Source organism: Peromyscus maniculatus, chromosome 13, assembly GCF_049852395.1.
Source record: "Peromyscus maniculatus bairdii isolate BWxNUB_F1_BW_parent chromosome 13, HU_Pman_BW_mat_3.1, whole genome shotgun sequence".
NCBI classification, from domain to species: domain Eukaryota; kingdom Metazoa; phylum Chordata; class Mammalia; order Rodentia; family Cricetidae; genus Peromyscus; species Peromyscus maniculatus.
In genome coordinates, this window is record NC_134864.1 from 44,102,480 (window position 1) to 44,120,015 (window position 17,536).

At 37.6% G+C, this 17,536-nt stretch overlaps 1 protein-coding gene across 3 annotated transcripts in view; it reads right to left on the reverse strand.

Annotated features, from left to right (window-relative positions):
- The window catches only part of Spag16 (sperm associated antigen 16), an 841,320-nt gene that overhangs the window by 233,744 nt on the left and 590,040 nt on the right, over nt 1-17,536 (reverse strand). For 2 of the 3 annotated variants that reach the window (XM_006994855.4, XM_076550176.1), the window contains one exon: nt 14,388-14,453. The exons of the other annotated variant lie outside the window; for it this stretch is intronic. In XM_006994855.4, coding sequence (XP_006994917.1) covers nt 14,388-14,453 — 66 coding nt within the window. The remainder of the gene's footprint in view (nt 1-14,387; nt 14,454-17,536) is intronic. 3 annotated transcript variants of the gene reach the window in all.

Consider the following 17,536-nt stretch of genomic DNA (forward strand, 5'->3'; position numbering starts at 1 on the left):
TAGAAAGCAAATTAATTTTCTTTTTGGTGTGCAAGCCTGTCTTTTCCTCCTAGTCCTACATTGTTAAAAAAAATGTAACTTGTGAGTAATTAAAAAAGGTAACCATGGCAACCAAGGAACAGAATTTTTAGTTTAATTTTAATTAGCCATAATTAACATTTCTTCCTGTAGTTGGTGAGTATCACATTAGAGGTTTCAAATTAAAGACGTTTCTATCTTTGTAAAAAGCTATTTTAGACAGAACTGCTCGAGATCATGTGTATACTGTTTGAGGCTTCCATACTAGCAAAATATTTGAACAAATGGATGAGTAAATGAATAACTCATATCTATGTCTGGGCAGTCAAAGCAAACTTTCAAACTTTCTTCTACCAACTGAATAAACTCTGTTACAATTACACCAGACATTGCCACTGATTTTTTTGTTTTTTGAGGACTTACATTTTTAAAATAGATTTCACCAAAGTACTCTGCAGGCTATTGAAAGAGTAACTTGAGTAACTTGGACAGTAACCCAGCTACAAAATCCACCTACTGTTTGTCCTGCCTCAAGATGTGCTGGGGTAATGGTGATGTAGAACATGTAGGCATGGCCAAGCAATTTTGATTTTAACTGAAGGCCCATCACCCGAGAAGGAGCCTATGCACTATACTTCTGGTTGACCAGGAACTGCAGAAAGAATAGCCCAGAGACCTAGGGTAGAACCAAATAAGACTGGCAGCTACATAGATAGAAGATAGATAGATAGATAGATAGATAGATAGATAGATAGATAGATAGATAGATAGATAAAGATTCCTAAGATATTCTGCAATAACTCATAGATTTCTTGTCCAGTCATCATCAGAGAGGCCTCCTCTAGCAGCTGATATGAGCAGGTGCAAAGGCCCACAGTCACACATTATGCAGAGAGAGACTCTAAATTGGGGGTCTCTATGAGGTCCCTCCCCTGGGAGATGAGGGATGGAAGAGGGGGAGAAAAGACTGGGGTCAGAGGGGATGGAGGACACCAGGAGAACATGGCCCACCAAATCGACTAAGCAGGGCTCATATGGGCTCACAGAGACCGAAATGGCCATCCCAGGGCCTGCATGGGTCTGCATCAGATCCTCTGCATATATGCCATGACTGTTGGCTTCTTGTGAGGCTCCTAACAATGGGAGTGGGTGTATCATTGACTCTTTTGCCTCCTTTCAAGGCTCTTTTCCTCCTGTTGGATTGCCTTGTCCAGTCTTGATATGAGGGCTTTTGCCTTATCTTACTGTACCCTTTTTTTTTGTTCTGTTTGGCTGTTGTCTCTTGGAGACCTGATCTTTTCTGAAGAGGACACAGAGGGAGAGTGGATCTAGAGGGTGAGGTGGGGGGGCACAGCTAGGAGGAGTAGAGGGAGTAGAAACTGTGATTGAGATGTATTGTATGAGACAAGAATCTATTTTAAAATAAAAAAAAAAGCTTCTCAAAGAAGGAATAGTTTTCAGTTCACAGAAAAGATAAGTGGAAGATTCCCTGTGCATTCCCAGCCTCTTTAACAAGCCAAGGTCTCCCACTATGAGCATCTCCCATCAGAGAGCACACAAAAAAGAAACTCTTGTACCTGGTTGAACCTACATTGGTACATACATCAGTTATCAAAGTTCATAATATCACCATGATTCAGTCATGTTGTTCTATATTCTGTGGATTTGTACAAAGGCAAACATGTATATCATTATAATACTACATAGAGTACTCTCATTTCCCTAAAATCCTTCCATGTTTTACCTACTTATATTTTATGGGTGCTAAATAAAATGGAGACGCTGCTCTGGCAGGATTTGGAAAGATCAGCCCGACACAGAGAACACACTGCAGAATGAGCAGATTTCTGAAGGTGAAGAAGAGTTTTCATAAATCTTGTGATCATTTTGAAGCCATAATCTCATTCAAGGAGAAATGGAAACCCCTAGCATGGAATATGAAAATATGGATTTTTGCCTTTGGCAATGAATCTCTTTTTGCAGCACTAAAAAGCGATGTTTCAAATCTCAGGTGAGTTTATTTCATCTTCATCATCATTATTGGCATTGCAGCAGATGTCTGTGGACTAGATCCTTGCCATGCCGCCCCTTGGTATTGTCTTCTGGTGGGGCATGCTATGTTTCAGCCATCTTTTATAAGGCATTTACATAGTGTCCTTTTTATTGTTTTATTGTTCTGAGGAGACACCACGACCAAGATGACTTATAAAAGAAAATACTTAATTGGGGGCTTGCTTACAGTTTCAGAGTGTTAGTCCATGATCATCAGGAAGGAGGTTATGGCGGCAAGCCTGCATGGCACTGGAGCTGAGAGCTCACATCTGATCCTCAAGTTGCAGGCAGAGGAAAGAACAAGCGTGGGTTAGCAATGAGCTTTGGAAACCCCAAAGTCCACTACACCTCCTCCAGTGAGACCACACTTCTTAATCCTTACTAAACAGTTCCTTGAACTGGGCAGATGGGGTGATCAAACATTCAAATATTAGAGCTTATGGGGGGCCATTCTCATTCAAATCACCACACATAGGGACAATCTATATTGTCCAAGGAGTGAAATAAGGTTTCTGGTATATGAAGTAATAAACCAAAGATAGAGTATAAACTGAAGCTTGGTGGTCCATACCTAGAGAGCCCTGTTGAATTTCTCAGTTTTGCATTGCAATAAAACTTAATGGGAAGATTTCACTTTTGTTGTTGAGCTCGCTACTAAATATTGATCCATAAACTTTCAGGCTTCAAAAGAGATTTTATTTGTTAATTAATTAATTTTATTTGTTGTGATTTTGCCAAGTCTCTCTGTATAGGCAAGGCTGGCCAGGAATTCTGGATATTCCTGGGTATTATCTATAATTAATCCTTATCTTTATTAGGAGGAAGGTTTACCTTTTTTTTTTTATAAGAATGCTAAATTCATTTCAATTACCTAACTTATGGTTAGACTATTACTCAAAAGCTTGTCACAAAGCACTACCAACCAGGCACATCTTTTTATCTGAAACTAGCTTTTAGAGAGAGAGAGAGAGAGAGAGAGAGAGAGAGAGAGAGAGAGAGAGAGAGAGAGAGAGAGAGAATGAGAATGGAAATGATTTAGAAAACTGCATCAGAAAACAGGGACAACATTCTTTAAGAGAGGAAAGCAATGAGTAAGTTTTTAGAGTCGTGTGACACTGCTGTAGCAGTTTCTGGGGAAATAAAAGTCAGGAGGGATACAGCAGACTTCTCAGTCGTGGAGCTGAGGCTGGGGGGTCATGAGGAGTAGACATCATAGATAGAGCAAAGAATATTGTTCATTATAGGCACACAAGGAAGCTACTTGGGGACTCAGAAAGGACCATCTGCAAGCATTAGAGGGATCACAAAGGAATGTGCTCACACAACCCTATCCTCAATGCTGCCTTTCCGGGAGCCAGATTGAAAACTTTCAGGATCTAGGTCAATGGGCGGATTGACTAGATTACAAAGATGTCTCTGGCTCCTGTAGGGAAGAAATAATTAGCCATAAACTGAGCGTTAACCCCATCCCACATAATAAATACTAGAAGTAGATCTGGAAGCACTCATGGCTTCTAAGTACTCTGACAGCACTTCAGAAAGGAAGTAATCAATATTTTGGGAATACAAAAATATCGATCATCCAAAGTGATCAACTTAATGAGTTTTTAAACTATTAGGTAATGTCTCTATTCTAAATATGAGAAAATGGAGTCTGTTTCTAATTTGCATGTCTGGCTACCAACAGCTAGGATGACAATCTCAGCTGGAAAGAATTCAAATTCGATAGAAAAGCAAGTACAGAGTTGGGAATAAATATGAAAATCGGACAAAATGTCCTTATTCTTAGCTTTGTGATTAATTTTGATGAATGTTATTATTTAATTTGGGCACATTGATCTTGGAATGAAAGTTACAGTTTAAAACAAGAAGTTGAAAGGGAGAATCAGAACTCCAAAAGAGCTTGGTTTTTTTTCAAGTGTTTTTGTGTCTTTTGCTATTAAACTTGGAAATGTAAGATTTAACTAAAATATGCTAATAGCTCTTCAACCCCATCATAAAGCAATCATAGCGTCACACAGTTACTGTGGCCATCCACTGCATAATTCTTACATTTTATACAAACAGACATATACATACACAGTACATATTTTCCCAAGATGATTACAACTGAGATTTTTTTTTTAACTCTGAGAAATTGTTTTCTTCTAAACAATTATCTTTCAATGAAACACTGCTCTTGCATAGATTTATATTTGAGTGGAGCCTCTGCTGTCCCTCCTACTTCCTAAAACATCCCCTGATGATGGGTTACAGATTTAAGAACATTCAAGTGTTTTGAAATATCAGTTAGAAAATGCCAAAATGCTTGATCCATTTAATCAAAGTGCTCTAACTGATCTTTTCTGGAACATTTGATTCGATAGTACTATTAGTCTTGTGTTATGATGAGCTGACCAATATATATATATATATATATATTGGTCTTTTCTTTGAAAAGATATGGAAATTCTTCTTTTAAAGGGATTCAGTAAAAATGATTAGTCATTCATTAGTTATTGATCACTCAAGCATTCCCTGTTCTAACTGCCAGGTTATAGGGTGTGGAAAGGAAAAGAACTGAATATACAATAGGAAGAAATGAAACATGGTCTTAGACCTCATGAAGTAGTAGTGGGATCATCTTGTGGAAGCTAATGAACAAACCAGGCAAAATGGTGTGTATTACCCTGAAACTTTGTTTTAGGAAGGTATATAGGTAAAATAGGTATGTGATGAAGATGTGATAATGCAACTGAAATTGTGCCACTATGCTTTCTTCTCAAACTTTCTTCATCCCTGAATGCATAAATATCCTATTTGTTAACCTGTAACTCAGCTCACTTCCACTCTGCTCTAGTTCTTTCCATTACCAAATCAGGAAATGAAGCATTCCTTTTGAGGCTTGAAATAAATAGCATGTGATTGTGTTGGAGCACTTTTTGCATAAATTTACATAAGAAACTGAAGATCTCTGTACCCCCTGAAGAGTAAAAGCTAGCCACCCTTGATACTACACTTGAAATAGTCTACCAGGGATGACAATTTTAATGATGCAGACACTTAAATTCATTAGTCTGTTGTCCTTTATCAAGGGAGGAAGCCCGTCCTTTTATAGTCTCAGAGTAATGAATGGGGAAGACAGGGAATGTCAACACAAGAAGAAGAACACAAGATTTCTGTTGCAGTCCCCAGATGACAGAGGGACTTGGGATCTTGGATGACCATGTTAGCCGCAGAGTAGCAGCAAAATGTACAATTCCATAAAAATAGACAAATCTATTGTTCCTTTCCAGGTTGGAAAAAGGTACGGTGATTTTTATTCCCCTAATATAATCCCACAAGCACAGTGAGATTTCTATGAAAAGTGTGTAACTTATTTTAATAATTTCAAGTTACTCAAACATAAATAACTTAAATAATGGATATTTTTGTGCTTCCTGGGGAAATAAAGCATTGCCTAGTAAAAAGAGGAGCAACATGTTAATGACTATTCTTAGTAGCAATGTCCCTTTGCTCTTTGATTGCTGCAAAAAGACAGTAAGAGCAGATCCACACAGATTCTGTTAGATCTGGTTTATTTATTGCAAGGCAACCTAAGGTGTTACTCCTCCTGGCAAAAGTCTCTTTTCAAGTGGCCAATTATTATTGATTAATACACTATTCACTGTAGTAACCCGGCAGGGGTAACCTTCAATAAATTCATTTTCTATTAATACACACATAAGTAGAGTCCCATAAATTCAGCATACTTCCCTATACACATAAAGATGATTCATGAAGTAGGTTTGCTCCATCATAATGTTTACGTTTATGAGGCACATGAGCACATGATACATCTGCTAAAATGTAATGATTAAAAAAAATCCTAAAACCTAGCTATATTGATAAAAACAGATTAAAGAATAAAATATATTTTAATGAAATTCATAGCTCTTAAAAATACTATTTTACTGAAGTGGTGCTTCTGATTTATTTTTATATTTGCATTTGTTATATTTGTTCTTTGACAATTTAATTTTCTAAGAACTTGTTTATTAAGCTGTACTTTTCTATTTGTGACCTCTAAATTTTCTTTTACATTTATTGATTTATTTATTTTGTGTATGGAGGAGGTGGCAGAATCAAACATGTTTCATGGTGCATGTGATGTAGGTGTCAGAGTACATCTTGCAGAAGACCAGTGTTTCCCTTTAACAGTTGGACCCATGGATTGAACTTAGATCCTCAGGCTTGATAGCCAACACCTTTACCTACCAAGACATTACTCTGTCCCTGTCACCTCCAATTTCAATAAAATATAATTTTGTTTTGTTTTTGTTTTTGTTTCACCAGCAAGATATCCACATATGTTGAATATACAGTTATTTATCCCTGGAATATACTTTTGAGACATCAAAATTATAATCTTGGAACTGCATGGATTTTATTTATTTATGGATTTATTTTACCATCTTTACATGACACAATGGGGAAGCAATCAGTACTCCACAATTTAATATTTTACTATTTCCTATTTCAATATATAAATTGAGAACTATTTCTAAGAAACAAAATGTTCTAGTCTAAGAAGATACCTAGAATCAAGGCCAATAAAAAAAGAAACTGACTATATTGTTTGATATATTCTGAAACTGGCTAAGATTGTTCTCCTATCCTGCCCCCCGCCCCCAGCTCAGATGGAGAGGCCACCAGTTATGTCAGTGAGAAACAAACGTTCTGCTGTGGAACACTCCAAGTAGCAAGTCAAGGACTTTTCTCCAATCCTAGAATAGAATGCATGAACAAGAAACGTAAACATCCCAGGAAACACAGACTAGGAAGATGGCTGAATGTGCTGACTCAGCTCATAAATGGGGCAGGCATAAAAATCAAGCAAGGTGATGACGGTCATGCCCGATCTCAAACCCAGAGTCAAATCAAGTCTGTCCCAAGTCATTCCAGCCCTTCCACTGAGAGAGACAGGGAAAGTTTTAAGTATTTTCTCCAAAGGGTCATACTTGTTATACAATTAAATATCTTCTACAGGAAGGGCAGGCTCTGTGGTATGGCATGTTTGCTGGCAGTCACTTAATAAAGTGTGGCTTCAGTAGGTCACATTCACTGGAGAACACACAGTTAAGTGAGGAAAATTACATTAAGGGAGATAATCAAGTGTTCTTGTAATTATGCTATGAGTAAATTGGTGTGACAATCCTTTTTGCTCTAATTATATGATTCGGGGACAATGTAGGATGCATTAAGCATCATCCTTATACAGAAAGTAATCTCTTAAGAAAGCTCATGCTGTTTATCATGCATGTACTTTTTCACACCTTTAAATGAAATGCAAGACTGAACACAACCATGAGAGAGAGATGTGTGATTTTATATTGGCATTTTGATGTTTTTTGAGCATTTTTGTATTGTGAAATTATTTAACTGGGACTTTGTTGTATTAGAAGATCAGCTTATTAAAGGGCTAAATATTCTGAAGAAAGACATTTTTATATAAACAAAATACATAGTTTAAACATTTTTGGTACCTCTTTTAACTTAGTCATGAGGAGGCTATAAAGCATATTAAAATTTAAAATCAAAGATAGAAAATAAATGCAATCATGCCACAACAAACATTGTCCTGTCTCTTTAATTGTTCTTTAAATTCTGACCTATAGTGACTTTCTGATACTGGCCAATCAACCAATATCTGTTGATTAGTTTCTATAACAAGAATCATGCCAAGTTCAATGGCATTAAAATGTTAAGGTATTATACAAATAATATATTTTTATTTTATTTTATTATATATATTTAATATACATTATTATAACCAGGTCATACTATATAAGCAAACATTATTGGAACCACAGAATATGCTCTGGGGATAATTTTAGGTGGCCACTGTTACACCATGTAACTAATAACCTTAGCCTAAGTTGTCAGTTACCTATCTGTTAGTTGTCCATCTCCGTGATGCAATCGAGTCCCATGCATGTGTTCTGGTTTTGCTGTTCCCTCACATCATGCTGTTGCCATAATGGAACCCGGCTCTGGAGCATTCTTGAGGTTTTTGTTTGTTTGTTTGTTTGCATGCTTCCCCCAGGTACCATTGCTCACAGTGTGCCTCCATTATTAATCTAGTCCCAACTTTCTCCCCATCACTTGTTTTTACACTGGTTTATTTTTGATAGACAGCACTTACTATGTATACACTGTTTGCTTACTGCCTCTGGTTCTTTCAAGGATATGAGGCCCATGATGACAGGGCTTGGTATTTCCTGCTGAACCTGAACCGGCACTGGTAGCAGTACCCAGGACACAGTAGGTGATGAGGGAAGGGTTGCTAAGCATGAACTTCCTATTAAACTTTTGTCATGAACCCTCAGGGGCAAAGTCCTTAGAAACAGAAAACAAAAAATCTTTATAGCCAAAGTAGAAATATGAGAAACTATGACATAAAAATCACAAAGGTTCTGAGTTTCATGTGCCTTTAAAGAAAATAACATCTATGTAGAATCATCACTGTCTATAGTTAGGAGCTACTGAAGAGGTTGCATGATATAATCTTAAATACACTTTGGTTTTTGCTATATTTGGTGTGATATTTTTAAAAACAGAGCAATGTAGAAGAGAAAAAGAATTTTTCTATTTTCCTTTATTTTCTAGAAATTTTTGAATATCTGGGTGTACAAACTCTTACTTTACCTTTCATAGTGTTTCATTTCTTATTAGAAATTATTTCCCTTGTAGATGATTAGGGCAAAACCTTATTTAATAAAATATTTAGTTAAAATTGTATTGCATAAGCTTAAAAGATATTTAATTTTTTGAGTATATAGAGCACTGAAATGATTAAAATATTATGTGAAATAAAATAACATGTTACATAGAACTATGTTTTCTAGTCTATTGTTTTCCAGTTTTGCTAGATGGACAGGATACGATGTACCGTTTTTCAGCACACATAAAATTTTGACTTACGTATCGTGTAGGTGCAGGAATGAATACAAGCTGACATCAAATATCAATATTATTGGTCCAGTTAAATATTGACTGACATCAAGCTAGAGTGCTAAAGAAGCAAACAGAATAGAAATGTTTGTGGTATATCGATAGATTCTGACGTCATTGTCCTTCTCAGGATCAACGGTTGCATTGACCTAACTAGTTTGCATTTTTATTTGAAATGACCAGATATCAAAACTACATAAATCTTGTTTCTACTTGAGTCTATTAGAACACACACACACACACACACACACACACACACACACACACACACACACACACACACACATACACACACACACACATGCATAAACATCATACACATACACACACATACACACACGAAACAAGAAATTCATTTTTTTTTTTTTTGGTTAAAATCAAGTGAGGAAAATTATTTTAGGTAGGCAAGTGTTTACAGATGATTTTAAAGAAAGGACAAGGAGGCCAGGCAGTGGTGGCACATGCCTTTAATCCCAGCACTTGGCAGGCAGAGGCAGGTATATCTCTGTGAGTTGGAGACCAGCCTGGGCTACAGACACCAGAACTACATGGAGAAACCCTGTTTTGAAAAACAAAACAAACAACAAACAAAAAAAGACAATGAAATTAATGCATCTATGACAATATAGAGGCCACTAAGAAAAATGTCTAACCTTTTTCAGATCCCACTCAAACTCTTCTTTTAAAAAGATTGGTGTGGTACATGTACACATACAAGTATGTATGTATGTATGTATGTATGTATATATGTATATGTGAGCTGAATGTCCACAGAGGCCAGCAGAGGACACCAAATCCCCTACAGCTACAGCCAGTGTGAGCTCCAGATGTGGTGCCGGGGACTAAACATGTGTCCCCTGCCAGCGTTAAGTAAGTAAGGCTCTTTACCACGAGCTTTCACTCGAAAACCTAAAGTCTTTACTAACTAATAATTACAGGACATATTCCAATATGAAAGAGACAAAATACTCCCATTGAACATATCCATTTTAATAGTTGCATAATTAACTTAGAATAAATTTAGTATTAGTATTTTGTTAAAGTGAAAACTATATGTTGTGGCCTTATATTGATGTTATTTATAAGAAGCTGAATAAATATGTTTTTATGTTTTATGTGGCAAAGTCAGAATCTAAAAGGTACTGGGGTACAGGCATAACTGAAGCTGAGAACCGCCCATGCTTCAAAGACATCGACCACTATAGTTCCGGAGAAGTCATTGGAGATCTGGGAAAACGAGTTCAAAAAAGACACAAAATTGAAAGTGTAGGGAATTCAAAAATAACTTAAGTACAGCGATGAGTAGACAGTTCAGCCCGTAAAATGCTTGCAGTACAAGTATGAAACAATTCATTCGATCCATAGTATCCATGGAAAATACTGAGTATGGCGGCACCAGTTTTAATCCCACCACTGGGCAGGTACAGACAAGAGGATCCCGGGGGCTTGCAGGGTTGGCATAATTGATGAACCTCAGGTCCAAGTGTGAGGTTTTTTTCTTCTTCTCCTTTTTTTCTTTTTCAAAAGACAAGGTAGAGGGCTGCTGTGGAATATCATTGTAGGTTAACTGCTTGCCTTCATATGAATGCACACACACACACACACACACACACACACACACACACACACACAATAAAGAGTTATGGATTTTGAATAATATGTTTTAACAAACATAAATGCTTCTTAAGGAAAATCTATAAGGGAATGACAAGAAAATAATATTTAGAGAACAATGCCGTAACTTTTAGTTGAATTGTATAAAGGCAATTCACAAAAAGCATACCAGCTCTTGAAAACAGACAAAAAGCACACAAATCCACATGTGGATGTATTGTAGAAACTCAAATGGAATATATTAAAGATATCACAACATGTAAGGGAGAAAAATCAAACATTATCTGTAAATGATCAGCTTGTTATATGGAGAATAGTCTCCTTTGCAACAACAGTGTCAGGAAAAAAAATGAACACTGAAATATAAAGGAAATAATGGAATTATCTGATATGCAAAGACTCAGAATTTTGCATTCTCTCTGAAAGAACTACCAGAGAATATTCTTCAGCAAAGAGAAAATGTTACCCTGAAGGAAAGGGGAGAGGCCAACTATAGTCAGAGAACGAAGAACATGCATTGCTATATCTAATAAACACCAACTGTTTGCATGGCCAGTTTCTAGGAATGACTAAAATGCAAATAAAAGTGACCAGAGAAGGAGAAAGAAGCCAACGGGCCCATTTGAGTGCCTGAAGGAATTCCATCCCATTCCATCCTGGGCTGACTCCACGGAAAACAGATGCCGGGGGAGACATGCAATAGGACCTCCATTCTCAGTTTCCTTCTGTAGATGATCCACCCACATAAGTCATTGTGCTCCATAATTGGTGTTTTTAATCTTTCATTACATTATATTTTCTGCCTATTTTTTTTTTTTTTTTTAGAAATGACTACCTCCTTTCTTTCTGATCTTCCAGTCTTGCTTTGTAAGAAGGACTTAGGAAGAAAAAAAAAAGCACTTTCATGTTTCCTTCAAACATTTCATTACAGATTTCATTACAGAATGCTTTAAGAATAGATTTTAAATAAACATCTACTTCCCAGAGAGAAATCAGTCACAAATGAAGACATTAGAACTTTCATAAACAATGACATAAAATTCAACCCCCATAGTTTCCAGGGCCATATGCAAATTGTTTCTGCAAATGTTTTCAAGACTGTTGGCACTGACTTTTATGCTTGTGACGTCTGCTTTCTAATATCAAACTATAGAATTTTCCTGAGTCTGTGCTTGCATATACAGTCAAAATCAATTTTAGCTACTAATGTAACATCATTGCTTTCTCTAGAGGCATCAAGCAATTAGCAAGGCTAATACAAAATGAAAATCTGTTTGTTGTGTATATATATAGTGTATAACATGACTGTTATCACTGCCTTGACTGATGCTTGCCTGAGCGTTAACACTGTCACAATGGCTTTGCGCTCTGTGCTCACTCTGATACCCTAACCTCCTGACATTCCTCAGCAGGTGTGTTACACATGATGCATTTCTCAGACAATTAACACTGGTGACCATAAATTTCACCTAAGGATGAGAGCCATCATGACAAAACACTATTTCTTAATATTTAATAAATTCTTTTAGAAGAGCTAATTAGTGGGAGTTTCCAAAAAGTCTTGGAGATGCTTGTGTGGAAAAGTGATGAAGCCGTCTTTCCTTTTCCTATGAGCGAGCAGTGGGTGTAAACAGAAACAGGTTGCTCACTTTGACTTTGGACCTGGACTTCATATCATCTGGCCCCTTGAAGTACATACAATTAATGTGTATTTGCTGGGATAGCCAATTCAGCAAATCTAATTTTGGAATTTCGATATTTGTTTATTTTACTCTTCATAATGTTGAATGGTGTGTCTTTTTCACCATGATATTACTCACTAAAATAAAATGTCAGGCTTATGAAATATAAAATTACTTCATTTTAGCTTCCATTTAATTTTCCTTGAGCATGAGAAGTATTAATAAAGTTTTAGCATAAATATCCTATATCATGTGGCTCATGGTGTTTAACTATCTTTATATTCTGTTAGAAATAAATTTTTACTTGGTATCTAGGACCAATCCATAATATAATTTTTTTTCAACTAATTGGCTCACTACAGTCAATTAAATGGAATGCTCATTACAGAGACAAATCTGTAATAATCTAATTGTGGTAGTGCCCATCGTTAAAACTCTTGGGAGTGGCAGGCACAGACATACAGTTTCAGTTAGAGCTCTCAACATTGCCTCAGAAGATATAATTTTTAGTGAGTATTTTTTCCTTCTTTCTTAAAGAATAATAAGAGCAGGGCAGTAACAGAATTTTGACTATGCTGTCATTTTGAAGTTCAGAGTGAGCGATCTATCAGATTTCCTTTTCAGCTAATTGGAAAAGAGGAAGAATATAGAATTAGGACTTTTTACTCTACTGGGAACTTAGAGATGAATTAAGATGTTAGATATAATTAAATCACGGAGTTTGAGGAACTTGAGAGGCCATCTATCTAGTCAAACTGCTTTCATCTGAGAAGGCACAAACGTAAATCATGCTCCTATGGTTATTATCTGAACCCCTTTAAAGACATCGTCAATTAGCTTAGCAATTCAAAGCCATGCTGAGCCATCCTTCTATCTGAATACATCTAGCCACAAATAAAATGTCCTTCTTACCTACTTGTATGTAGTAAACTGAAGAAAAGCTGTTATTTCTCCACTGTTATTTTCTACATTTCAATTCTGCCATTTTTATTTTCATTTAAGATTTTGCATTTAAGGATGAATCCTTCAGACATGGTGACATGCTGTGGGATGTTCTGTATGTCCTGTGGGAGCCCTTCTTGGGTTCTTTGTGGCATTACCCAGCAGGTCCACATAGAAGATGATTAGGACCATGGGCCTGAGTGCAGGTGTCTGAGATGGTCTGCACTTGGCTGTGCTGGGGGATGGTCTGTATGTCAAGTTGTTCTGATTGATCAATAAATAAAACCTGATCGGCTGTGGCTAGGCAGGAAGGATAGGCGGGACTAACAGAGAGGAGAAATAAAAGGACAGGAAGGCAGAAGGACTGACTGCAGCCGCCGCCATGACCAGCAGCATGTGAAGATGCCGGTGGGCCACCAGCCACGTGGCAAGGTATAGATTTATGGAAATGGACTAATTCAAGCTATAAGCACAGTTAGCAAGAAGCCTGCCACGGCCATACAGTTTGTAAGCAATATAAGTCTCTGTGTTTACTTGGTTGGGTCTGAGCGGCTGTGGGACTGGCGGGTGACAAAGATTTGTCCCTGTGGGCAAGGCGGAAAACTCTAGCGACAGTGACACGTACGGAGGGACGCGGATTATGTACGTGTTTGAGGCCAGTCTGGGCTTCAGTGTTAGTTCAAAGACAGTTGGAGCTACATAGCCGCACTTCGATTCTAAGAGCCGAGGCAATCTAGGCTGTTTGTCTGATACATGCAAGACCCTGGCAAAGTTGATGCCCCACCTATCTTATTTACATTCTGAAGCTTGTGCTGGACAAAAAGGTGCTGAGAATAGTGATTAGGAGGTGTACACTAAGGCCTCCTCCTCTCTGTTGCTACTGCTGTGTGTGTGTGTGTGTGTGTGTGCGCGGCGTGCACGAATCTGTAAGCTACAAAGTTCTGCATCCATCTTCCCTTTCTACATATTCCCCTATTGTTTACAATTAATTCCTCATTTGCTGTCCTCAACTTATTAAGTGTTCATTTTACCTTGGAAACAACTTTCATTAAAGTTAATTTTGACATATGAAGAGTTGTATGGGTTTATTGGGAGAATTGAACTCACCCTAGATGTGAAGGTGGCATCGTTGATGGAATGCATGTGACCATACAGAGACTGCTCACATTTACCCTAGGAGATAAAAGTAGAGATGATTCTATTTAAGTAATGTTTAGTACACGATACAAAGATGCATTCTCACGTTGGAAAATAAAATAATAGATGTTCCATCAGGTACTATTCAGAACAATCAAGGCAGGGCTTGCTGGAGGTTTCCCAGTGTGGCTCTTTGTGCTGGATGTCTACTCTTGCTGTTTTGGACCATGGGCCTTTTGAGAACTCAACCTGTGGCTCCAGTGGTGATCTCTTTAACAGCGTAGCCTCCCCACTATCACTGAGGTTGGCCGGGGATGTGGATCTGTCTTTTTTCTTTTAAAGTGATAAGGCTGGAATAAGACCTCGCATTTCAAAGCTGAGTTTTAATATTATTATTACATGTATTAAATACTATAGAACATGTGTGATGGTATTTTTACACAATACGAATTTATCTATTTTGTGACAGACAGGCACACATCCACCCATTCACCTTATCTCTTCTGAAATGTAGTTAAAATTAAGTATGAAGATCTCCAAGTTTCAGTTTAAATGTTTTCAGAAAAGATGGACCCATAACACACTGCAGTGAGGAAGCTTCATGTGGAGTCTTTCATCTTGAAACTGATATTCAAAGGGGAGTTTTGACTATATTTGAAAAATAACATCTTTAGACACAGGGAAGATTACAACCGGACTATTGTTTGGAGATTCTTGTTGTGAACTTTGAAATTCAGATTTCATTGAATAATTTATTCAACAAGCAGTGTCTGAATAACCAATATTGTCTGGCACAATTCTATGTGCCTGCTACCTATGTTACAAAAGGAAACGTACTGTCATGCTCCTGGACCATAAGTGAGAGGAGACAGCTATTTCATTCAAAATGCAAAGAGTGTGTTAGCAGATGATAAGAAAGCATCCAACCAGGTAAAAGATAGCATTAGTTTGGGACTGAGACATATTGGGGCTCAGAAAATGATAGCTATGTGTGCCACTTTAGCATGCTGAGGTAGAGACAGGGTCTCAGAATCCAGATAGCTCCATTTTCCTATTTTCTCTTCCTTCCTCCTCCTCGGGCCAGAGGTTCTCTCTCCAAAGCTCCTTTATCTGACTGAAGAAGGTCTCCCCAAAATAATGCCATCATCCATAGACCTTCTCCCAAATCTCATTATCCAAGGGAGTTGGAGTGACAGGAAGGAATGGGAGTGACATCATATCAAGGAAGCTCCTCTTAGATGCTCTTTTCTACTTTCCAGCTCCAGAACCACTTGTCACCTCCTGTCTTTCCCTTGGGCCCAATCAATTCCCCTAAAAGTCATGGCCAGTCTTCAAAAATTGTTCCAGCCCCTACTTTCTTCTTTCCTCCAAAGGAGGTATTTAACCCCAGCCCATGGTCCCCTCTTTCAGCTTCCTGCACAAACGGACAGGTTAATAACTTTGTATGTGTTTTCTCCTGTTAAAGTGTCTATACTGGTCAGTTTAGCAAACCTTCATGGGGCACAAGGGAAAATGCCCTTTTTGCTATAAGGAGCAACTGGCAAACATGTGATTAAGCAGAGTGACCCCTTTGATCTTACCTAAAAGTAAAGTCTAAATAAAACCCGAAGTTAGTAGTGGAGTCAGAGTAGACCTCTGCTTTGGCCAATGCTCCTCATACAATGAAAAGCTAGAGGAAAGGTTTCCAGGTATGGAGAATGTAGGCATGTTTCTGGAAGAGCAAGGAAGGTCAGGGGAGCTGGCTGGGTACTGATAAGAGGGGCAGTTAGGTCTATTGTCACTCACTACCTTGAAGTCTTAAAAGACTGAACGAGAAAAGCTACAAAAGATGAAAGGCATATTCTCCGGTGTTCCTGAAATGCTATTGGTCATTTTTTACACTTTCCTAAACTAGGCAATCTTGGTAGCCCTTTGTCATTAGGCTGCATTTGGGATTCATGGCTGCCATTATGCTCCGCAATTTAAATTTCCAGTGTCTCTTTACAGAATTGATGCATGCTACTAATCTACGTTCACAGGATTCAGAATTTTCTCCACAGAAGTTTAGAGTTCATAAAAAAGCAAGTTCACAGTCTCTGAGGATCTGCTCCCCTCCCCTTGTTATTCTGATCCAGTTTCTTAATGTTGTTGCCCTTTAAAGCAATTATGCCAAGGACCACAAACAATCTCAATTCCCAAAGTCGAAATAAATTACTCACAAAGCCAAACAGGTTGAATATGAGATCTTATAATCACTACATTTATTTATAGACATTTCCACTCCATTTTCTTTGAGAATGACTATAGGGTAATACAATATTATACTTGCATAATGAATGTTAAACATTCTTACAAAGTTTTAAGTTACAAGATTTATCTTCAAACCTTTTTTTTTTTTTTTTTTTTTTTTTTGCAGAGATAAAGTTTTGCATTTTGTCTGCTTCCAATTTGAGACTCTCTAAATTATTTGATTAATTGGTAGGGAAAATGTAGTTTCTGTATTCAAATCCTGAGTGCCAAGTTTTAATTCAAAGGAGAGTCTCCAAGGCTCTCTTGAACAGCCCTGGAACTACCAGTTACAATGGAAATGCTGACTGACCACGTTTGTGCTGCTGTAACAAAACCTGACTGGAAGATAAATGTTTCATGAATTAAGAAAAGTTTTAAAATTTTTTTTCTATTGAGCTTTGTTCCCAAGATAAAAGTGAATCTCCTCTTTTTGAGGTAGAGAGAATATGTGGGATACTAATAGTCTAGTCTGCAAACAGCCTCAATCAAAAGCAATATCCAAAATAGTACATTGAAATGTGGAATAACTTCTCTGAAGATTTCTTGTCAAAATTGTTTTTGTTCAAAGGAAATGAAAAAGAGGAAGACTTTTTTATTATTAAGAAATTATTATTCATTTTACATACCAACCACAGATCTCCCTCTCCTCCCTCCTCTCACAACCCTCCCATCCCACTCCCCCACCCCCTCCTCCAAAAATGTAAGGCCTCCCATGGGGAGTCAGCAGAGCCTGGTACATTCAGGTAAGGCAGGTCCAAGCCGCTCCCCCTGCATCAAGGCTGTGCAAGGTGTCCCATCATAGTTAACGGGCTCCAAAAAGCCAGCTCATGCACCAGCGATAGATCCTGATC